Source organism: Pithys albifrons, chromosome 1 (assembly GCF_047495875.1).
Source record: "Pithys albifrons albifrons isolate INPA30051 chromosome 1, PitAlb_v1, whole genome shotgun sequence".
NCBI classification, from domain to species: Eukaryota; Metazoa; Chordata; class Aves; order Passeriformes; family Thamnophilidae; genus Pithys; species Pithys albifrons.
Genome location: NC_092458.1, coordinates 122,237,390 through 122,261,495, shown reverse-complemented (window position 1 = coordinate 122,261,495; position 24,106 = coordinate 122,237,390). Strand labels below are relative to the sequence as shown.

The following is a 24,106-nucleotide window of genomic DNA, read 5'->3' as shown; positions in this document are numbered from 1 at the left end:
GGCTGAAAAATTGTGTCTAGAGATGAAAAGGTGCCGCTTATCATTACTAGAGCCATTTCACTGTGTCTTATTTTCTGACATTCAAGCCACCTGGGACCACGGTCAGAAGTCCCAAGGAAGCAGAATGGCACGGTGTACACAGGAGCCCTGCAAGCAACCTCTGCCTGGTTTTGGAGGTGAGCAAGAGGTGCTGATGCTCATCTTTCAGCCCTGTGTGCTGTAAGGGAGCAGTTAAGCAGTGCAGGGGACCCAGAGCAAGGTTCAACTCCATGGAGCCCTCTGTGCTATTACAGCACCTCTCAAACCCACCTCCTGAGTCTGCAGGGTATTTAAAGTACACACCTAAGACTGGAGAGAAAGAAATGCCTGCAAGCTTTAGGACAACAGCACAGTTAGAATTTAAGTTAAAGATGCACATATGACCAGAAAAGTCACCCACGGGAGACCTTTACAAAATAGTAATTCCTAATTGCTGCCTTAGTGCTAGTTTAGCACTCCCATTCACCCCTCCTGCCCCCAAGGAAGGCTGGGTCAGAGGGACAAATACCCACTCCAATAGTGGTAGCATGTCACTGCAATCCCTTCGTTCTGTTTTTTGTCCACCACCAGCTGTGTTGCCTTCTATATAATGCATAGCTGGTGCCTGTTATTGTGAAAGACAGCATGGAAATAAAGACTCACGAGTGTGGCCTCATGTTTAATTAGAAGCTAATGTGCTATTATTATTAGGCACTGAAGGAATGCACTGGCACAGCAGTGCTTGGGCTCTTTTAAAAGCATTTTATAAGTGTACTTTCCCCTTGCCTCGCTGGTGTGAACCATCTTTATTAGGAGGGGCAAGACTGCTGTTCTCTGGTCTTACAGCTCTTTTGCAGTTCAAATACTGGAATTAAAGTATCTCAAATCTCACTGTTCAGCATATTCTAAAACAGACAGGAATGGTGTGTGCAAGGCCAGGCCAAGTGTTTGGGCACAGTGCTAAGAGACCAAGTGGTCTGTGGTTGAATTTGCTATAATGAGAGACAGATTAAGCAGAGCTTAATGAGACGTGACCACCTTATTGGTCTCAAAAGAAGCTGAAGGAAGCAGTAGGAAAATTACAGTTTTGCTTGTTTGATGAGAAGTTTCACTGTCAGCAGGTTCAGGAGCTTGCTGGGGCTGCTATACTCTTCTAACAGTATTGCTTTGCAGCCTTCATGTACTGGCACGAGCGTGGCTTCACTATCTACTTTTTAATACCATTTCATAGGCAGTCAGTGAACTGTTAAAAGTCAAGACGGAGCTCTCCGCAACCTGGGCTAGTGGAAGGTGTCCCAGCCCATGGCAAGGGGTTGGAACTGGATGACCTTTAAGGTCCCTTCCAACCCAGGATATGCTGATTCTAGGATTGTTAAACACAGGACAGTTGAGTGCCACTGCTGGTCAATGGGTTTCCTGTTGCTTTAAATAACTCCAAAATACAGACAGACATAGAATACAATCTTTTATTAATAACAGATCACATTTGTACTTTGAAAAGAGTGAAATTAAAAGGTGTATTAAAACATACCCACTCTAAGCAATCTATTTTCTTCAGTAGAAAAAAGCATACAACAGGTAGAAATCCTATATACACAGTATATCAGTCTGGTCATCAGTCCCTCCAAACATCGTTTTGTAAACTGGTATGACAGTGTTGGAATAAACTGTCCAGTTCCAGTCCAGTATGAATTTTAGCTTTTGACTTGTTCATTTAAGACAAACCACTAAACACCTACTCCAGCTTACTGATCTTAGAATACATACAAGGTGGTATTGTATATGAAGACACCAGTTTAAGCTTTTACTTCTGCTTATTACTCTTGGAATCCTGTGCTGTTATTCAGCCTGCCTCATATATTTTGAGTACATGGAAATCTGTAATCCATGTCTCCATTAAAAAAAAGTACCAGAAACATGATTAGCTATATCTTTAATAGCCCTTTCCTCATCTCTTGCATTAATTTCAAGCACATTTGGTGTTTTGTTTATTCAACACTGGAGGCTTTCAGCCCAAGTTATAGATCACTGCAATAAACCAGGAGTCTATGCCATCTTTTTTTTTTCTTTCTGTTTTCAGAAAAATAAAAAAGCATCATGTTAGTTCTTAAATTAGTTTGGCACATAAAAAAAACAAAAAAAAAAACAGTGAGATCCCCCACGTCGCATCCTTCTCTCACAACATTCTCGGGAGGGGAATGTCCAGATCCAGACAGGGCAGGCATGTGCAGAATGAATGATACAGACCACAGCATGGCAGACTCCAGCTCTTGGCCTTACATCTGGCCTTAGTCCATGTGCAGTCTCGTCACACATTCAAACACACGCAGCTTCTGTTGGCTGCACCTCAGTCCATCCCTGACACTGCTGGTTATTGTGTCACTGCACAGATGGAGAAGGTCCTGAGGAGCCAAGCTCCAGCAGCCTCCTCACACCAGGTACAAAGGCAGCACAGTCTGCACCTTTTGGCTTAAGTGTCACTCAACAACACACTAAGTGAGCTATTGCTGCCCTGCTGAGCAAGGGGTAGCAGGGTCTGGCACATGGGCCTTGGCATGTCAGTGTGTGCCCCGTGCTTCAGCAGGACCTCCACTGTTTTCGCGTGTCCTCCTCGCGCAGCCAGATGAAGAGCTGTGAATCCTTCACTGTCAGACAGGTCGATATTTTCTGCACTGACAAGTTCTTCTACTACCTCAGAGTGCCCATTTTCTGCAGCAAGATGTAACGCTGTCCTGTTCAACGGGCCTCTGGCTAGAACACTGGCCCGTTCATCCATCAGCAGCTTGGTCGTGGCCAAGTGGCCGCTGCGTGATGCCAAGTGCAGAGCCGTGTACCCTTCTGCTGTTGCTGCCTCGATGTCTGCCCCGTGCTTCAGGAGAAGCCTGGAGGTGCTGGTGTGGCCAGTTTCAGCAGCTATGTGCAGGGCAGTCTGCAGGAGGGTGTTCTGCACGTTGACATCCGACTCCAGGTCTATGAGGAGGCGGGCGACGCGGTAGTGCCCTCGCTGGGCGGCCAAGTGCAGCGAGGTCCTTCCGTCCACGGTCTGCACATTCACATCTGCTCCCCGCTGCTTGGCCAGGAGCTTGACAATAGGGAGGTGGCCCTGCCAGGCAGCGTAGTGCAGTGGCACCCAGTCGTCCTTCCCCTTGATGTTCACGTTGACGCCTCTCCTCAGCAGGATGCGCACGATGTTCTCTTGGCCATACTGGCAGGCTATGTGGATGGGGGCTCTGCCTTCAAAATCAATCTCATTCAAGGAGGCGTTCTTATCAAGCAACATTTTGGTGCTGAAATCATCCCCGTTTTGGGCAGCAAAGTGGAGGGCAGTCCACTGATCCTCATCTTTGGCATTAACATTGATTTTCCTAGCCATTATCAGCTCCACAATGCTTTTAACTTTCTTCTCAATGGCTATGTGAAGAGGGGTGGATCCTTTCTTGTTGGTGAGGTTAGGGTTAGCATTGTACAGGAGGAGCCATTTGACGCATTCTTCTTGACCAGCTTCAACAGCCAAGTGCAAAAGACTGGAGTTCCCATCTAAAACAATATCAACATCTTGAGGCTGGAGGATCTTCATCAGCTTGCTGGTATCTCCAGATAAAATTGCCTCTGTCAGCTTCCTCTTCTGTATGTCTGTAGTTCCAATATCTAAATGGATATAAGGAAGAAAATTTTTACAATGAGAGTTGCAAAACACTAGAACAGGTTGCCCAGAGAGATTGAAGGTGCCCCATCCCTGGAAACATTCAATTTGAACGAGTTGAAGGTGTCTCTCCTCGTTGCAGTGGGGCTGGACTAGATCACCTTTAAAGTCCATTTCAACCCGAACTGTTCTATAATTCTAAGGAAAAGACACCATCACATTTCTGACACCCATCAAACCTCACCTGCCCATGGCTACCAGATGTGTTGACTTCAGCAGTGAGTTGACTGCAAACCAATCCACCCTCTTGTCCCACAACAGTCCCAGAACAATTTCAGGTCAGATTTGGAAGCCCACTAACTCCATTTCTTGTGACAAGAAAACTGAAGGATGCTGTGGTTGATCTCCCTGCACTAATCAATTGTTCACCCAGCTGGAAAATAGATGTCTGGATCTTGCAGCACTGGAGTGAAGAGTTCACAGGGGCTACTAAGAAGGTGGGTTGAGTCTTCTCAGAAAACAAAAGGTACTCAGATTTAGGCTTGGTATAAGTGAAAAAGCCACAAACTCAGCTGACCTGACTGGGCACTGGCTTTAATCCCACTTCAAGCGGGACACTGGACTAGGTGACCTCCCTTCCAACCAACTTCTACATGACTGACTGCAACTGCTTTGATGGGAGTTCAGGTCACTCATTTACAAAAGTAAATAAGATTTATTATTTCTCATTAGATCACATTTGGGAACCATATAATTTTTTTATATTTATTTTTTTCTTTTAAATAACTACCTCTAGTAAACAAATTTGTAGTGCTGACAGCAAGAGAAAGCAAGGCTAACAGTAATTTCCAGAATGTTATTCTTTACATGACTAGTCTCCAACCCATTGACTCCCATGCCCCAAGTCCAAACAACTACAAAGGAAAACTTGACCATTACCTGAACTCTCCCTTTCAAAGGAGAGGGAAAGAGAGCCTCTGGATGAAAAAGCTGAATCTACAGATGAAACTCCTGAAAGCCGCTTGTCACTGGAGGCAAGTTTGGACTCAGAAGAGCTGCGGCTGAGATCCTCAGGGCCTTCCATAGTCTGTGAAATCCCTGAATCCAGCTGGGACAACAACTCTGAGAGACTGTAATCCTTAACTGATGGTAGAGCAGGCTCCTGCTTCTTCTGGGATAACGCACAAATGCCCTTCAAGAGAACCACACAAGCATTTTAGAAAGGTCAGCAAAGAAAACTGAGCATGAGGCCCTACTGAAGAAACATAAATTTGTTAATTTGCAGGTAGCCTTTAAAGACTATGTGTATTAAATGAAAGTTATGAATAAGGTCACTGGATTTTTTTCAGCAGCAGGAGGGCAACCTCCATCAGTACTCACACAGCCATTAAAGCCATGCGGCTCTTCTGTCTACAGTGGTTTTTAAGATCAGTCACCCCCACACCATTCCAGCTTTTATTTCCTAACTGTCTTGCTCTCTCTTAGCAGAATAAAATCCACTTGCATTTGGTCCTGCACAGAGGTTTTCCTGAGCTGGTCCCGTGAACCTGCTGTCACTCTGGCATTTCAGCCTTTCACCAAGATCCACTTTATCAGGCAAGGCACTGCTCAAAAGCAGCATAGAGAAGGTTGCTTGGGACATTACAGGTCACAGAAGAAACTGTTCCTCACAAAACTCAGCACATTTGAACAAGAAGTGAAAGAGAAAATACCTCAGGCTGTTGCTCTGGGGAATTCTTGCTGTCCAGGTCCTGAGTTATCATCTCTTTTGTTTCATCTTCTGGTTTTTCACAAAGGGCCTCTGTTTCTGAAGTGATTTCTTTGAAGAAAGTAAGAGAAGGTTTTAGGGTTTTCTTCCAGGAGACTTTGAAATGCCCTGCTGCCTTTTACTAGTAATAGAACTTAACAGCCTTGAGATACTGTGGGAGAAAGACTATTCCATCTAACACCTCATCAGTGGGCACAAGTGTGCAGCTCAGCAAAAAGTGCATAGGGCTGCCCAAACAATTCATTTTTACATTCACACCAGACTGGTGTTGCACAGTGGCTACACTGCAGGACTGTGAAATGAGAAGCCCTGTCCTGCTGGCAGATGTTTATTAAAATATGGGGTCCCCTGAGCATCTTGAGCAGGAAGAGAGGGAAGAGGCAAATCTCTCCCATTAATGCTAAATGAAGCTACCTGGTGAAAGCACATGCTACATCCTCCTGCACATTTGAATTCATAACAGGCGCTTGGGACAAGTTCAAGCCTTTCACCAGAGCTGCCTTTTATTGGCAGAAAGAGGATGGTACAAATTGTTTTGTTACAAGAAAAGAATTCAGTTTCTCAACATACAACAGTAAATTTCAAAAGCCAGCTTTGGTGCTTTGGTATGGTGAAAACCACACCAACTCCAGCCTGCCCTATGTCCCAAACACACAATCAGAAATGAACACAATTTCTGGCTAAACAGATGGACTGGCTCGTTCCTGACCTGTTTACATAACACCATCATGGTCAGACACGTCCTCAGATAATCCCATCCTCCACAAATGAGTAAGTGGCCTGTATCATTGTCCCTGCCACACAATGTGTTCTATTTATTCTGTCACAGAGGTTCACAGCATTTACCCCAAGGATTAGCAGAGACCTGAGCAATAATGTGACTCACAGAAGAATAAACGGGTAGCCAAGTTACAAGGAAATCTTACCTTGAAATGTTGGCCGTTCACCAGGATCATCTTGCCAACATTTTTGCATCAGTTTGATCAAGTTATTACATGAATGAGGTCTGGATTTGGAAACAGCAGGTAGCTCTGGGCGGTGGCCTTTAACTACTTTTACCATAATATGTAAAATGTTGTTTTCCTCTGTAAAGGAAAAGCACACAAATTAAGATCTCCCAGCAAAAAAAAAATCATTTCTCTTTTGTCTAAGAGCATTAACAGTGCTGAAATTTTGTTTTCATGCATTTTTTCAGATTTCTTATCAATAGGGGGGGAAAGAAGTTGGTTGCCTTCTCCCACAATACATTTTTCAATGCAGTAACACCTGTCCCCACATTATCAGTTAAAAGTAATTGTCCATGAGTGACTGTGTTCTTTTTCCACCCATAAAAGATACAGAACCAGGGGAAAAAAACCTCAAACAGTTCTTTGGTACCTCTCTTAGGATTTCCAAATCTGCTATGAGAAAACTGAACCTTGGATTTTATTTAGACCAGGGACCTGAACTTTTCATAAAGGTAGAAGGAAGAACACAAAGCAAGAAGTGCAGTAATGTGGCTCCTGACTGGGAATCAACCATTGGGTTGAACGGAATCTCTCACTGGGAGAAAAATTAATAGTAGATTGGAACTTGTTCAGACATGTCTGCTATACATAGACTAGTCACAGACACAGGAAAAGTCATAAAGAATAAATAGCTGCCTGTTGAGTGGTGCTTTTACAGCGGGGTGGAACAAGGCTTATCCTCTCAGACTTCTTTTTTTTTTTTTATTAAGGAACAAATCTGTACCCACAATCTACAAATAAACTACAGAACCTCTCTACAGAGAAGTTGTTTCTCAAAACAGCACAGTTGCCTGCCAAGTTAGCTTTGCCACACACTAACACAGAGCTGTGCAGCAAATCCAGCAGTAGCAAAGAGGTGCAGTCAAGGACTCCTGCAGCAATATGGGCTCTGTTTTTATGAGCAGGACACAGGAAGACTTAAATATATTTGTGTTCGGAATTGGAGAGCTCAAAAGGGTTTACTACAAAAGTGTGCAGGGCTTTGGAGGTCATTGTACATAATCTGGGGCTGGTGGGGCAGGAAGTGTGCTTATCAATGGGAAAAAGGGAAAAAAATTCCAAGACAACCCACAACTTACCTGCAAAAGGTTTCTTTTGTGTAAGAACTCCCCAAACCACAATGGAAAAGCTACACAACAAAAAAAAGGAAAATAATTATTTCTAGAAAATTCTGGGGGTTTTAAAATTTATTTTAAACAAAGCAAAAAAAACCAAAACAACCCAATCACAGAAGTATAATTTATTTTCCTAAGTTCGTAAGTTATTTTCTTTGTCCCTCCACTTCTGCATCTAAATCAGCTGAACACACACAGCAACATGCAGCCAGGGACAATGATTTCAAAGTCTTGTTTTTGCAGGGAGGAACCCGAGGCGGCAAACACAGGGACTTGCTGGAGGCTGCCAAGTTCTTGGTAGCATTTACCAACTACTCCACATCAACACTGACAAAATCAGCAAAGCATTACTGTGGATTTAATTTAATACTTCTACCTTGCAAGTTGACTTTAAAGATATACATTCCATTTAGAATAAGACATATCTTTTTAATCTACAACTCTGATTTCCTTTTCCTAATCATCTTACCATGAAAGAAGAGCCAAAGACCTAGTGATGAAATCCACCGAAGATAACTAAGAATTTTGTCACAAAGTAAGTCAGGATGTACCTTTAGATGGGAAATTAAAGGTGGGGAGTTGCTAATAAATAATTTCAAGACCCAGGATCAGCTGCAGTTTTAATTTTTAAAAAGCCTCAATCCTGTAAAGGCTTTGCAAAAAGCCAACCAAATGTGACACTTTGCAACATGGGGCTCTAACCAGATTTGGGGGTTCATTCATAATGAAGTTTTATGACCAGAAAAAGAGGCCTAGTGTTCCAGTACTACTAACAGTGCTTTTAAGTGTTTTCACGGTTAACTGACCTGTACACATCATGTTTGGTGTCAAAACACCTGTTTTTCTCTTTGATGCGCTCTGGAGGAAGGTAGGCAATTGTGCCACACAAGCCATCCATGCTGATGTCATGGGAATGGGACAAGCCATTGCACTTTGCAAGTCCAAAGTCAGAAATCTGCAAAAAAAAGGAGGAGGAAGAGGGGAAGAAAGTGCAAGATGCCATTAGACTTTCAAGGTATTCACAAAAGATTTTCTGCAAAGAACCACAGATGCAACAGGATGACCCAACAAATACAGAGAGCTGCTGTTCAGAAACATAAAGCCAAGAAAACATCTCTGGAAGCATATTGCTATGGCAGGTTTTTCTTCATGGTTAAGCTAAAAGAAGACAATAAAATAAAATAAAGGCAAGCAGTTTTTGCAAGCAGCAGCATGTCAGCCCATTACATAGCAAACACAACAAACAGTCAAGACCATTTACTGTAATTTAAGCCCAGTCAAATTTAGCTAGTGCAAACTACTTTAATGTAATTATTGGTCCTGCCACCCCCTTTCCCTACATAACCTCACGTTGTGTGCTGTGTTTAAACACCCTGAGCTCTCCAATGAGCACTGCAGAATTGCCCTTTCAGATATCACTGTTACACTGACTGTGCCATCAAGGACCAAGCCCAACAGCAGAGCCACCAAGTGTTAAAAAGACCCAATTGAAAACACACACACACACCAAAAACCCACATAGGGAATTCTTTTTGGCAACTAGGAGATACAGCAAGTTGGTGCAGTGACGCAGTGAACGCAGCTGAAATGAACAAAACAAGTGACAGCAAGTTTATAAAAAGGACACACCTCCACTTTAATTTGGAGTGTCAAACAAATATGCATTCATTTGCTCTCAAGGGCATACCAATCGTTGAGCAAACAGATAGGCAAGGAATTTCCTTTGTCTTACATTATTTCCCACTGGACAAAAATGTCTATTTTGATAAGTGGAAATTACAAGAAAAGTCAAGTCTTTTTGGACCAGTCAGCCCCCTGATTTTTACCTACATGTTAGGTAAGGTTCCCCCTCCCCCTGACTTACACATTCTTTTTATCTAATAAATACTCAGGTTTTTCAATGACTCATTCCCCTTTTGATCTTCACAGCTTCTCCTTTGAGAAAGTTCTCCCTCAAAACAACAAGCATAATTAAAAAAAGCTTTTTTTTTTTTTTAAATAGGCTTCGACTTTACACTTTCAGAAGTTTGTCTCTAAAGATACCACAAAACTAGTTGTAACATGTGTCCATTACTGGAAAGGGAGCAAACTCCTGCCAGCTTCAGCCTCCTGGAGAACAGGCAGGTTACACAGCCATGCTAGGAATCTCCCTATGCCATAAAACAAACAAAGCAACCCACACAGCTTCAGGAAGAACTTTCATGGACAAAGAGCTCAGCAAAGGCATTCTCAGGAGATGGAGAAGTTCTGTACCCTAGCACACAGGTATATCCAACCTGCTGTCCATCTGTATTTTAATTCTGTAGGGTAATGTGGGAATGTCTTGAGAAAACAAAGCGAAGCAAAACGAAACACCAAAAAAAAGAAAGGAAAAAAATAAAAAAGCAAAGTCATCTGAAGGAATAGTTTCTTGTGCTTGGAGGGTTACAGTCTCAGAGGGGGATTGCTGGACTCCTCCAGAACCCACACACCGGAGTTCAGGAAAGCAGCAAGGAGCCAAGAAACCCAGGTTTGCAATCCAGCTAAGCCCTGGGAAGAGCTGAATCAACTGCCTCAGGAGGTGCTGCATGAGTTTGGGGCACTTAGGGCTCCACAGGAGAACAAAAGCACAGCCCCAACATCCCACAAGCCTGTGGTGTCAGGGTAACAAATGAACCAAACTCTGCAAGTCTGAACGGATCCGACTTGCAGAAGCGCTGCTGTCCTTTGATTAACGTGGAGCAGAGGCTTGTATACACCTCAAGAAATCCAGGCATAATTAAAGCCATACACCTTCCTCTCTCTCTAAACAATGCCGTGTTTCCTACTGTGCAAGTTAAGGAATAACGATGGAATACAGGCAGCGCAGTGACCCTCCTGCATTCAGAACCACCAGCGATGCGGTGTGAATCTAAAGCATGAGATAGAAAAAGTCTCAGTCACCCTACAAACTAAGAAACAGCTAAGGTACATAGAAAACCAATCCCCAGCCTAGCAAGAACTTCACCTTGTGGACCTGCCCCTACCTACTGTGAAGGACTGGTTTTTATACCAATTAATAGCAAATTCACCTGTAGAGCAGGGCTTCGATCATACCAAATTCTGCACTGGAAATTGAGGAATTATCTTGCAGGCTGCAACAAAAGCGAGATTCTGCAAACAGCTTTTTGTGGCTTCTCTTAGTTCCTTCAGGGTAAATTTTCCACACTGCACAGTGTGTTTAAACATGCAGTTTCTTTAAACACCAGTGGGAACTGCACAGTGGGTGGAAGATACAGCCATTTAACTTACCTATTTTGCCTTTAAATTGCTTGCCAGGTACCTCATTCTGCAGCACAAGGCACCCTTGCTGGTGAAGGCAGTGAAAGTGGAGCACCCCTCCCCATTTCCTCCTCTGCATCCCTGTTAGTCCCTGCTGCCCACCCCAGGATCTGCCCTTCCCCACCATCCAATAGAAACCCCTAATCTTGCTCCTCACATCAGTTATTTTTATTTCAGGTGATCCCACTGTGCTTCAAAAGCACCCATGGTATCAGCAGGGCTGAGAGGAGACACAGAGGCGACAGAGGCTTCATGCAAAACCCGCGGTGAAAGGGTAGGAAGAAGAGGAAAAAAACCTTGGCCAAGGCCCACGCAGACAGTGGGATGGTTCATGTTCAGACAGCTCTGCTCATTAAAGGTCTGCATGAGAACAAACACATGAACACCGGCTGGGGAGAGGAGCTGCACGTGTTTTCCTTCCTTCCCAGCAACACCTACTGTACTGAGAGATCCCAGGATCTAAAGATTTGGTTTTCTTTTTTTTTTTTTTTTTAAATTTACTTTGTTGTAACTCAAGCATACTGTGCACACTGGCCTTTCTCTGCTTCTGTCATTTGTGGATTTTTCCATTCTAGTTTGTACAAAAACACTCACTTGCAAAGTTTTAGATGCTTTGGGTTTGTTCAGACATTTTCTCTAATTTTTTTTTAAACAAGCAGATAAACAAGCTCACATAACTACAATGGTTACTACAGTCAGCTATTTCCAAACACTGCAGGGATCTAGCTTAGAAATTAGTGCTCAGAAAGTGCTTTCTTTCACTGATGACTCCTGACAGGCCATCCTGAGCGATGACCTTCTCCTGATGCTGCATGGTATTTTTCTGCAAGTAAGCCTCAAGAACCCACTGCCATGGACTCAGGGACAGAGTTCACCAAAATGTTTTCTTAATCAAATAAGTAACAAATCCATCAGATTAATTTTTAATCGCTGCTGGCACATCCATTATTTGTCTCTGTCCGAAGTCTTTGTGCACCTGGATATTGAGAATGCCACTACATTTGTCTACAGGGTTTTCACCTGTCTGGGGGTGGGGGCTTTTGCCTTGTTTGTTTATCTTTTCTGGGGGTAAGGGTGAAGGGCTCTTTGTTTCAATAGTTTTCTGTAAGAAAGCCAGAAATTTTTAAGAAATATGCAGAGATTTGGACTCCTCAAAATTATGATTCAAAACTAACTCCAAGTATAGCCAGAACCAGCATCTGCACTTCAAACCTACGTCATTACTTCAGCATTTATGATCACACTTCAGTCAGCTACTAAAAGAAGTCTTTCTTTAACAGTCTGTATTTCCTTCCTTTTCTTGAAACCTTAACTGCTCAAAACCCATTTTAGGTGGGACATTTGTAATGGTCCCTTCAGAAGCAGCACAAACCAAAGACAAAAATCCATTTTAATCCATCATAAATCTGCATTACTGTAACAGGGGTGGTTTTGTTCCCTTCTCTGTGCCACCACAATTAGATCAATCAGAGAACTGATCAAGGTGCAAAACAGCTTTGTTGGTTGGGATTAGAGAGCCATACAACAGCCCTGCATGAAAACCTTGATTAGGAAGGGTGGGAAACAGGCAGAAGGGATACACAAATAAAGACTATCTGCATTTTTAATGGCAGGAAAGCAATTGCAGCTGATAAGAAAGTGGCTGTGCTAATTACATCAGGTATTCTAATGAAAAGAGACAACTGCTTTTTACCAGCCTGGCCTCTGGGCATTACTTGGACCTGCAGTTAACGACCTACTTTAGGCACATTTCTGATCAAGAAATCTGCCATCTGACTAGGCTGCCTCTAACTCCATGCTCCGAAATTCTGCAGCCTTTCTTCTTCAGCTGAAGTAAATAACAAAGGCAACAAGCCTCACTGTTCACACTGCTTTAAACTGGAGAACTGGAGAGGGGATAAAAGCAACTACAGTGAGCTTATGGCAGTGCACAGCTTAGGGCAGCTGATTCTGCTTCATGTTCTTTAAAAACAAAATCTGAGAGATGAAAAGTAACTGCTTGGGCTTGCCTCTGTGTGTGCAAGAACTCACACATGGATATCTGTCTGTGTGTGTGTACACACATATATGACAAGATGAGGAGCTGCAAAAATCAGGCTGGATAGCAAGAGAAACAAGAACTAAAAATAATGCTTTATCTTAAAAAGTATTAAGTTGCAGGTTGACTTCATTTTAAATACCTGAGCAAAAAAGTAACAATTCCTGACCATGAGATATTGACATAAGAAACCTGGGATGTAGCAAGAGAATGAGGGCATGGCAGCTGGCAGCAGGTGAGGGTATGAGATTCTGCACGTGGTGAGGTGTTTAGTCTCCTACCAGAGAGAGAACACATCCAAGCAGGGAATGAGCAAACTCGCAGCCCACGAGGGCAGTGCTGGAATGTGGCATTGCTTCCCCTGTGCCAGCGATTGCCACATCACAGGTGGCTCAGGGGAGACATCCAGAATGTGTTCAGAGGGCAGGAGAGATGAAGAAGAACAAGCTCACAAGACATGCTGGAGTTAGGCAAAAAGTAGGTATCTGACAGCCCGTAAATATGGAAGTCTGCATATATGCAACACTGGGGAAAAGGGCAGGGAGGATCTTCTTGGTACAAATAGAAGCAAAATGCTGAGAGCAAGAGAAAAAAAAGCAAGCTGATCCCTCTTGCAAAGCCTGCCTGGGTATGGAATGATCCTCCCAAGGAAACCACGCTGCTTAAGGCAATCAAGATGGAGCAGGTCATGGCAGAGAAGGGAGCTCCCACCACCAGCTCATAGGGAAGGACACATGAATCAATCGTCCAAAAACAGCAAAGCTTTACCTTGCACCACACATATCTCTGCATATTTAAAACTAGCAAGGAACCCCCCAACATGCCTTTGGTAAAGTTAATACCTGTCTATCTGTATCCCTGCTCAGGCTAATTCAATGCACTTAATTATCCTCCCAAGGACAAAATTCAGCACACACTTATGTAACACACAGGCTTTATGATACAGAGGCACCCACTTGATGGTAAGTTCTGTACAACAGCGCTGCGTTAGTCATCAGCCTCACTTGGGGTTTTACAGTGAGCACTGTGATCGTAAAAGAAGGAGGGTGTGTTTCCATTTAACTAGAGTATGGCACAGCAGCATTTCTAATGTGCTCCACCGGAAGGCTGGCTGTTTCCGGGCTCAAGGGCAAACAGTTTATAAAATTCCTCCCTACCTCCAAACTCTTCTTTTGCACTGTGCAACATCTCTTCACTCACCTTAGGATTCTGTTAGGGACAGGTCACCTACTAAATTAATGCTAACATTTAAAAACACTTCAATCAGCAGCTCCAGAAGCCTTCCAGCAAGAAAATGCACATTAAATCAAGCTGCAGGGTCTGACATTTAATTATGAATTTCACATCACACAAAAAGAAGGTTTGGGGCCACACTTTTAAAGTGAAGATGCCTCACAGAACTATGTTCATCTCTTCTTTTGCATACAGGTTCCTATGTCTGCTTTGCTGCTTGGAGGGGTTTCCAAGATGCCTGTAGATGTAAAGGACTGCTGGCTGGAAAAGGTTTGGATTTGACCATTCCTTTCTGAACTTAATGGGAAGGGTCTGAAGATGGGTTTCATATACAGAGTGAGTAACAACAGTTTAGGGATATCAGCAATGACCTCACCAGAAACTTTTTAATTTTTGTACATTTTGCAGTCTGCCCCCTTGTATTACATCACCACCCACATACAGACAGAATATCAGGCATTTCAACCTCCTGAAACAGTGAGAAAAATGCAGCCTTCATATCTCACCTCATGGATGAGTCAAGAATTAGGAATTTAAGAAGTTATGCAAGCAAGCATGAACTTTAAGTAAATAAATACTTAGCAAGGGCCTCTCAGCACCAGTGTGTGAGAACAGGCTTTCAACAGTTCAACTCCTGATGTTCCTATATTAATAGCATGACCACCTGCAGATGCCTCCTACCTCAAAAAGAAAATCCTTCTAACAAGTAAACCACTCAGAGGCCTAGTAAAAAAGCTGAGACTATCACAGGTATGATTTCATTAGAGGCACACACCTCTTACGGCTCCAACTCTCTCATGTACATCAGGGGAGATGTCTTTAACCAATGAAAACTTCATTTTTAGAAGGGTACAGCAAGACCAAAACCACTTGGCCAGTGAGAGGGCCAGGAAAACAGGAAGCAGCTGGACTATGGCTCTGCTAAAAATAAAAATCAAACCCTAAAGAAACCAGGAAAAAGCTGTATTTCAGTCTTTTTCCTCTCCAAAAGGAAAGATGAGAAAGCAAGCACAACCTCCTTGCTGTCCAGCTGTCAAAACAGAACCTCCAACAAAAAAGGCTAACAAGTTTGCTGGTTTGTTCTGGAAATGGATAATGAAAAGAATCTCATGCTGTCACAGCCACAAAAAATTCCTTTAAGTGACCTTTGGCATGCATGAAAAGTCAGGACAGAGATACTACTTCACTGTACATGCTCTGAGCAAATAGAGGAAAATGAGTAGCCTCCGGGAAGGCTTCTCCAGACTCCAGCTGTAAATGAGATTTGCTTATTTAGTGGTGCATACAAAGCCAGAAAGCCCTAGACAGAACCAGGCAACCACTGGGAGCTGTGGAAGTGGCATGGATGATTCAGAGGTTCACAAAGGTTTCCTTTCCCTGTTCTCATCTGCCTGATGACCCTGCTGCAAGGAAATTTATAGAGTTAATCTCAAAACCAGAGTTCACTACATCCTTCTAAAATTTCAGGAGAGTTCCCACAAGCTACCTAATTGTACCTCTATTTATGTATCAAAATGGTGATAATTTAGGTGGATTTAGTTTGGGGTTTTATTTGGGTGTATTTTCACAGACTGAGTTGGAAGGGACCGACAAGGGTCATCAAGTCCAACTCTTAAGTGAATGACCCATACAGAAATCAAACCCACAACCTTGGTCTTATTAGCACCATGTTCTAACCAACTGAGGTAACCTCAGGATTTAAAATTGGGAAATGGGCAGGGCTGGGCCAGTGGCCATTTTCTAATTCAAAAGGAATGCTGCTGGTTTCTCTCAGGCTTTTGCATCGGGCAGGAGCCATGCAGGAATATCCAAAGGTGGGTCCCTGGCACAGAGTGCCTAGTGCATACCTTGACATGATAGTGGGCATCAAGCAGGATGTTTGCAGGCTTGAGGTCCAGGTGGAGCAGTGGAGGGGACATGCAGTGCAGGAAGTTCATGCCCACAGCTGTCTCGTGAATGATGCGGAAGCGCAACTCCCAGGGCAGAGGTTCAGAAGCCAGGAGCTTTTCCAGAGACCCTGTTTCCATGTATTCCATGACCAAGCCAACCGGCTCTTTACAGATGCCATAAACAGGGAGGATGTAGCGAAACTTTGCCATTTCCATCTTCCTGGCTTCTTCCAATAACTCCATGCGCTCCCTGAGTATAGAAGAACAGAGGGTGAAGGATGGAGTAGATGTTTCTCCTCCTGCCACATGTGCAAAAACGTTTCTTATAAAACTGAACACCACAATTCATGATCATCACTTGACTGAACCACACTACCTCTTACCGGCCTGCACTCCAGGCATATTTCCATGTTTACTAACTTTGATTTTTATGCTTCTAAAGGCAGGCAGCTCATGGCTGCTGAACCACAGGTGTGCTGTGCTCCACAGTGCAAATATCCCAAGCATAAGGCCCATCTCCTGCTTTGATGTTTATGCTGTGCTGTTAAGAGTGAGGACGATGCATGCAGAGCCCAGATTTACCACTGCTGTAACTCCTTGGGCTAAAGTCATTAACTTTTTGTGAGTCATAAGACTGCAAGAACCAGGAGCGAGCACGGTCATCACTGCTCCAGTGGCCCTGCACAGTGCTGGGAGAGGAATCCCTGGGAGCCACCATTTAGGGGGAGCAAGCTGCCTGCTATAGCCAGGGAGATACAACAAAAACATCCCTGTCCTTAAAATACAGATTGACAACTCCAGTGCCGTGCTCACTATGGTCCAGCAGATGCCAAAAACTCCTGGCACACCATTTTAAATGATGTAAGAGGCCCGGTCCTGGCAGGTGTAATGAGCACCCCGGGTTGTTTATGGGTCACTTCAGTCTTGACCCTGTGGAGGGTTCAGTGTTACTCAGTCCAAGCTGCAGCCTCCCAGGTCAAGACCCTTAATTGCTCTGCCCTTCTTCTGCACCTCACTCATGGCCTTTGTGCTGCACAGCCCACAGGGACCCACTGGGCATCAAACTGGAAAGGGGAAATAAGGGTCCTCTTCCCAGTCTGACTATGCCCACAAAGAGGGGCCACACAGGATGGGTCAAAGAACCCTCAGTCTGTAAAAACTGCTTTAATAGTGGTGATGGACAATACCCAGGGCAGCTTTGGGCTGTGGGTATTGATGCATTACCGTTGCTGTCACGCACCAATTCACAAGAGGACACAGGGAGGTCACACAGGTATTATTTCCTGAACAGACCCTCTCTTATTACACAACAGCTCCTGCAATGTAGTCAAGATGTTTATGCAATTTAATGGAGAACAATACCTGAAGTAATAGGACAAAGGTTTAACACAGATGCCTGGTAAACAGAAGGTCCTACTTTAAAAGAAAAGAAGTAACATTGCTTTGATGTTCCCTTACCCCATGCAAGCATTTTGAGGTGACCAACTCTCCTGGGAGATACCAGGGTTTAAACATAAAGTTCAGTGAGCACATTCTCAGCAGCTGCAATAACTGATCAGACGATGTTTGTACCCTCTGCAAGGCAAAAAACTCTGTTACCTGCCCTCCCTGCCTGGAAAACACATGGAAACAAATCCTGGCCCAGCCACAGTTTGTGCCCTGTGCCACTAACAAGTGATGCCAGTTAAAGCTGTGGGAGCCTCTGCTACAGCACAGCTATCGGCTTCTTCAAACTTTTTTGTTTTTAAATTTTAAATCCAAGCCAGCTAGAGGCACTCTCCTCTTCTAAAAAGAGAAATACCATGTCCAACCTTCATGCAGCAGAATCTCCACGTCCCACGTGTCCCCCCAGCTCCTGAATGACTCAAGGGCAGCACACACCTCTCAGCTTGCAAGGGAACCTCAGTGTCCCTACGTGGGAGCGATTTTGGGGGGAGTCGTTTGGCCCTCAGACTCCACATTAGGACACTCCGTGTCCTCTCTGCTTTGCTGCTGTGGGATGTAAACCCAGCCAAGGCTGGGAACACGGTCTGCTGCCTCCTCCTCACCTGCTGCAGCAGCCTGCAACAACCTGATGCAGGTAACATTCCGCACTAGGGGCAAGTCGAGCTTAGCCAGAAACAGCAAACCTATTTCAGAAGCAAGATCAGGCTGAAAAACAGTTTAAGAGGGACGTACAGGCTGACAGAAAAGAAGGAAAAAAAAAGATAAGGTAAATCTTTTCTCTCCATTAACCATGTTGGCTCCTGCTGCTCCCTACAGCAACTTTCTCGTGAAATAATTGCCTTTGCAGACAAGTACTCAGTTTGCTCTTTGGCACGCTGGAAGGGAGCGCCTATGAATAACACAACCAACTCCTTGCCCCCAAGCCACATGCATAGCCAGCATAATTCACCAGGCCTCGGCGGGCTGAGCGCTGGAGTCAGGGATGTAAAATACCTGTCTGAGCCCTCCGAGGCAAGGCAAGAACCCAGCAACAGCTAAAGTCTACCAAGAACCATTAGACTCCCGGGGATGGGGTTCCCGGGCTGACAGTGGCCTCAGAGCATCACTGAAAACAGAATATGGCTGTTTGAAACGGGGCGTTTTCCCTAAAAAAAGAGAATTTTCCCTTTCAACAATATAATAACAAAAGGTCCCTTTCTGCTCGGCGCAGACCCAGTTGAGTGAATTAACTGGCTAACTAACAGGCAAGTGCCCTTTATCTAATTTGCCTGTTTAAATAAAGCCCCCACACAACAGTTGCCACCTTTATCATTTTCCCACACCCAGAGCATTCAAAACTGAATCAGACAGTGGTCTGGCACAGCCAGGGGAGACACTCGACTTTCAAATACCTTTCAAAAAGGCCTCTGTCACCTTTTGAAAACAGAAAAGGAAAAGACAAAAGAAATAACTAGAGCCAAAATAGTCATTAGCCAAGTGCCGGAGTGGAGTGCACTTGCATTAATCGTATTAACACAAACAGCTCGTTAAACCAAGATCTCCACCGTCAGGCAAAGATCAAAGGTCTTTCCCTTCCCTTTTCCCTTACAACGTGCCACTGGCACTCGGCACAGACTGAGGTGTTCTCAATGCACCCATCGCCTCAATACACAAGTGCTAATGCTGCAACAAAGGATGCTGCAGGGATCCTCCAAGTTCACATTTAACAGATCAAAGGGTGGGATAGGGGTGTGTATTATACTGCTCTGTGACTCCTAGCGCCAAGAAATTATTCTGGACTACCCAAAGTAGAGGAAAAGCAAAGCTCCTGGTGGGGTTTCTCCGTCAGGAGGCACAGGACTAGCCTCTGTTATAATAGTTTAACACCTACTCGATTAAAGAGACAGAATTATCTTCTCTAAGAACCTTGGCTCCATTCCCGTCCTCCTCCAGCACTACATCTTAACATTATGGTAATAAAATTTTTTAAAGGAAAAAGTAAAAACTTGCACATAGGACAGCTGAACTCATGTAAATTATGGGGTGCACATGCTTTCCCCTATAACAGAACCAGGAGACAGGGGCACACACACCAGGAGCTCTAGCACTGGGTCCTGTGCCAAATAGCATCTCTGTCAGGCAAGTCAGTGACAGAACAGCCATTTTCAAAGCAATCAGAAATATTACATGAATGGGAGACCCCTGATAACCTCAAAACAGCTGTCTGCTTCCACTCAAAGTCAGACCCCGAACAGACACAGCTGCATTCTTTGGATTCTGCAGGAGAGACGAGGGACTGGCTCTTGCCCACTGCCTCGCTCCCCAGGGCCCAGCCTTTGTACCACAAACCCTGCCACAAGAACAGCAGGAATTACGACTGCATCTGCATTAGTGTCTATCCAATCTTTATGCCCTAGAGATAACACTGGTATAAAAATACAGCTTCAAACTCACAAGGCAGTCCTTGCAGTTTTATATTCTCCCACCAGTACCAACACATTTCCCTAATGGAGTCTGAGACAGAGCAGTTAAAGTTGCTCCAGAGAAACTCAAAAAGAGCCCTGATAACCTGTCATGGGGCCATTTGTGTGAACCACCTCCAGAGGCAGAGCAGCCAGACTTCTCCCAGCTCAGGGGATGCAGTCCTGCATACAGCTCTCCACTCAGGAATGCAAGTTCCTCTTCACGGACTGCTGGTGGGGCAGATGGGGTCCATAAAGTTATAACACCTCTGAATTTTTTCAGGAACTCGTTTCATCTGTATTGCAGTGGATGTTTTAAGGGCATAGAGTGTTCTCTGCTCTGCAGGGAACATCTTGAACGACCTGCACACTGCTCAGGGAAGAACATGAGTAAGGGAAGACAAGAAAAAGCACTGCATAGTCTGGGCAGAATACATTGGGGGGGAAAAATTTAAAAGAAAAGAAAGAAAAAAAGCAAATCCCTTTTTTTCAGGTTAACAGATCTCAGCCCTGCTAACAGATCTCCACTGCACAGCCCTGGTAGCAGAGGCTTACAGGTTAAGCCAGAGAGCCTGGCTCACCCCTATTCCTTAAGGAGCACCAGGAGAGTATGAAGTTCTACTTACACAACAAGAGACATCCAGAAAAGGTGTTCATTCACCTTCATCTCCTGAACATCTTCTAATAGCTAGGCATTTCTAAATTCTCATAAATTTCTAAGTCCTGCTCCATTCCCAAATCCAAGATGTGCAGAGGGAAGCACACATTTGCTATTTTTTTTTCCCAGTGAAGAAGGCAGACTTTTCCACCTCCACGTCCCATAGTTACCACCATGGCTAATACCTCCAGTGAAGAGCCCTCTCCAGGACATGTTGTGTCGTTCACACCTGTTACAGTCTGCACGTTTATGTTCAGCTATAAGAAATCCACAAAGGATTCTCTCCGAGCTTGGCACCCCTTTTTCTCCAGACCACACTTCCCTTCTGGCCCATATGAGAAGTGACTTCACCCTCTCCCACTGCAAGTCCTGGGGAAGAGGCTCCTCCACTTTTCTTTGTCACACTCTTTTCCTTCGGACTCACATTGAACCTCCCCATCCTGAGAGCATCTTGAGTCATATTTGGGAAATGCAATCTCAGGAGACAGGGAAAGTGGGAGCAAATAAGGAGCTAGGAATGGAATTTGGCTGGGTTGTCTGAGAGGGCTTGGACTTAAAGATAAAAAACACTCCTGGCTCTACATTCAGTTTTTCTTCTGCTGGAGGCCACTTGGCTCCACGATGTGATAATTGCCAGGGGAGTTACTCCAGATCTCTTACTGTCGGCAGAAACACGGCAGGAGAGACTACAGTGTTACCACCACCGAGCCATTTCAAACAGGGTTTTAATGTGGTACCAAATAAATACATCAGAAAAAGCCTCTGCGTTTTTCACTTAATGTTTCTGATACCACTTCCAAGATTTCTAACTCTTCACACGATTCCAAGTAACAGCTAGTCAAATTAATCTCCTGGATTAACAATCCAATTACACAGGCTTGTTTCAACCTGTGAACTAAAGAGGTAGTGTTTGATTTGGTCTCTGCCCCCCACCCCGCCATTTGAATAGCAGGAGTTTATTAGAAAAGTTTTGGGTGAAAAGGCGCAGTATAACCAGCTCCTGAAAGGGGTTTGGTAGAGCAGTTCAAAAACAAAAGAAAAATTTAAAAAAAATAGTCTAAACTCTATTTTGTAAAGGCAGCTGTTTCAAAGGCCAGGAACTCTCCAATTTCTAACCAATGCTCTCCTTGAGTATCTGAAGCACAAATTCTACAGTAAAATAAATGACTGTTTCAAGGACTGCTTTATTAAAATGAATCAGAAGCTGCAGGAGCCCTCCACCTTCGAAGTTCCCAAATTCTCAAGGCATTTTTTCTTGCACTGGATGTTTATATGGTCTTCCAGTATGTGCACATCTCATGGCCACTGAAGGACAGGTGGTTCTCTACTGCACACAGTAGTAATATACAGTTGTGGTAGCAACTCTCAAAATTAATTGTTCATATTCAAATAGGTGACAGCATCCTTTATCTCAGAGTGAAAATTAATTTTTGGAGTAAATTTCTAGATGCGTTCTGCAAACTGAAAGTATAATGAATGTTCTCGCTTATTTTAAGACATGTTTTAATCTTAACTCCAAAACTAATCAGCTATAGTACTATCTTGATTAGGCCTCAGTATGGTAGAGGGGGTTGCAGGTTGAACACAATAAAACACCCTCTGCAACTTTGAGGTCAAAAGACCATTTTATTCACAGGCAGCATAGTTACTCTATTTCTCTATTAAAGTCTTCCTCTTCCCTTTTTAAAAAAAAGACATTTAATTTCATTTATTATACTATACAAGCAATGCCTGCAGCAAAGTCAGCAATTCAGATACCAGAAAAGATGCCCCACTACCCCATAAATCTTGTACAGGATGGGTTTACAAAAGTGTTCAATCTTGGGCCCGCTTGTCTCCCTCCTCCTGCAGCAACCACAACAAGGGAAACCTTTTGTGACCAAACCAACTACACGTCTCAAAAAATGAAGTGCAGAATGAGCTCACTGAGTTGGTAGAGATCCCAAAGATTAAGGTGGAGCTGGTAAAGCACCATGAACACACGGTGGCCACATTCACCTCCCTCTGCACAGACGCTGAAAATCACTGCTCTCCCTACAACAGAAGGGTGTTTCTAAAGATGCATCTGACAGCCTAGGAAAGGAAGGCCCCCATCCCTGGAAGTGCTCAAGGCCAGGCTGGACGGTGCTCTGACCCACCTGGTCTACTGGAAGGTGTCTGCCCATGGCAGGGCGTTGGAACTCGATGATCTTTAAGGGTCCCTTCCAACCTTGACAATTCTGTGATTCTATGATACTGACAGCGAGAGCACAGCACAACCCACCGTCCTCCACCATGGACCACAACTCGGCACAGACGGCAGGTGGGCTGGAGGGGGTTCCCACTGTGTGGTACCTTTACCTGCCATACAATACAGCTCCCTGGACTGCCCAGTGAGGACCCACCCTGAGCAGGCAGACAACGGGAGAAGTCCTAAACTGAAGCTGGTGAATGCACTTCCCAGCACATTTCCTTTCAGCACCCACTTCCAAAAGACACCAAGCCCGCGGCGACAGCACCCACACCCCAATGCCCCCACCCTAAGCCACGCAAGAGTCACAACTAACACACCTGAGAGCTAAAGGACTGGCTTTTCTCAAGGCACAGAGCCCACTGAGAAGCCCCTGGATCCCATTTGGCATTTTCCCTCCTCCTGCCTTTTCCATTCAGTGCCTTCCACGACCTTTGGAGCCACAGCAGGCCCGCTGCTTTCAGCACAAGCCAATACACGCACAACCTGGGCAAGGCAAAAAGCTGTCCGAGCGGCTCCGAGGGAATCAGCAAGGCATATGGAATATTTAATCCTATGTGTTGTTGCTGTGAGAAGAGAGGGCTGTGAGGGCTGCAGATGGGGATTCACCCCGAGGCTCCCTCTGCTGCACATCCACGCAGGGGCAACTGAATGGAGCTGTGGGGCAACTGAAAGGAGCTGTGGGGCAACTGAAGGGAGCTGTGGGTAACTGAAGGGAGCTGTGGGTAACTGAAGGGAGCTGTGGGGTAACTGAAGGGAGCTGTGGTGTAACTGAAAGCCCCGGGATACCTCTGTGGGAAGAACACCGTTCCCCCCCATTCCCCTTGTCCCCCCCTTACTTCTCATCCACATGAAGGCTGGGCGAACACTTGATGGCGAGCCAGGTCTTCCAGTGGAGGTGCCGCACCTTGTACACCTGCCCGAACCCTCCCGAGCCGATCTTTTCCCAGCTGCCGAACTCGTTCTCCTCGAAGGTTTTCAGTAGCCCCATAGCCCACGGGGAGCCGCCGTCCCTCGCCATCGCCGCCGCTCTGCCCGGACACCGCCCGGCTCCGCGGAGCGCAGCAGCCGCCGCCGCTCCCTCCCGTCCGCCCAGGTGAGTCAGGTGAGTCAGGTGTGCCGGGAGGGGGGACCGGCCCGCCGTCACTTCCTGGGCCGGGCAAAGGGGTGGGTTTTCCAGCGGCCCTTCTTGTGGGGCAGTTCCCAGGTTAGAAGTGCCTCGAGGCAGCGCTGGTGTCCAAAGCTTTTGCTCCTTGGGCAAAAGCGATGGGGCGGGAAGGCAGCGAGCGCACGCACAAACGAGGTGTGACAAACACGCTA

The 24,106-nt window shown here is 45.0% G+C and overlaps 1 protein-coding gene across 1 annotated transcript; it reads right to left on the bottom strand.

Annotated features, from left to right (window-relative positions):
* Positions 1-1,470: 1,470 nt before the first annotated feature.
* On the bottom strand, positions 1,471-23,851 carry RIPK4 (receptor interacting serine/threonine kinase 4). The gene is made up of 8 exons (XM_071566579.1): positions 23,626-23,851; positions 15,970-16,261; positions 8,358-8,506; positions 7,516-7,565; positions 6,356-6,514; positions 5,374-5,480; positions 4,601-4,853; positions 1,471-3,666 (listed from the first exon to the last, which is right to left on the bottom strand). Exons 1-8 carry the CDS (start codon positions 23,805-23,807, stop codon positions 2,489-2,491), a joined length of 2,370 nt encoding a protein of 789 aa, XP_071422680.1. The 5' UTR covers positions 23,808-23,851; the 3' UTR covers positions 1,471-2,488.
* Positions 23,852-24,106: the final 255 nt, after the last annotated feature.

What these genes read in the sequence shown, in the direction of transcription:
- RIPK4 (XM_071566579.1), bottom strand. Translation starts at nt 23,807, where the DNA reads ATGGCGAGGGACGGCGGCTCCCCGTGGGCTATGGGGCTACTGAAAACC. An exon ending in ACAAAAGAAACCTTTTGCAG is followed by an intron (nt 6,515 to 7,515) that starts GTAAGTTGTGGG and finishes TTTCCTTTACAG; the next exon opens with AGGAAAACAACATTTTACAT. An exon ending in CTTTGAAAGGGAGAGTTCAG is followed by an intron (nt 3,667 to 4,600) that starts GTAATGGTCAAG and finishes ATATCCATTTAG; the next exon opens with ATATTGGAACTACAGACATA.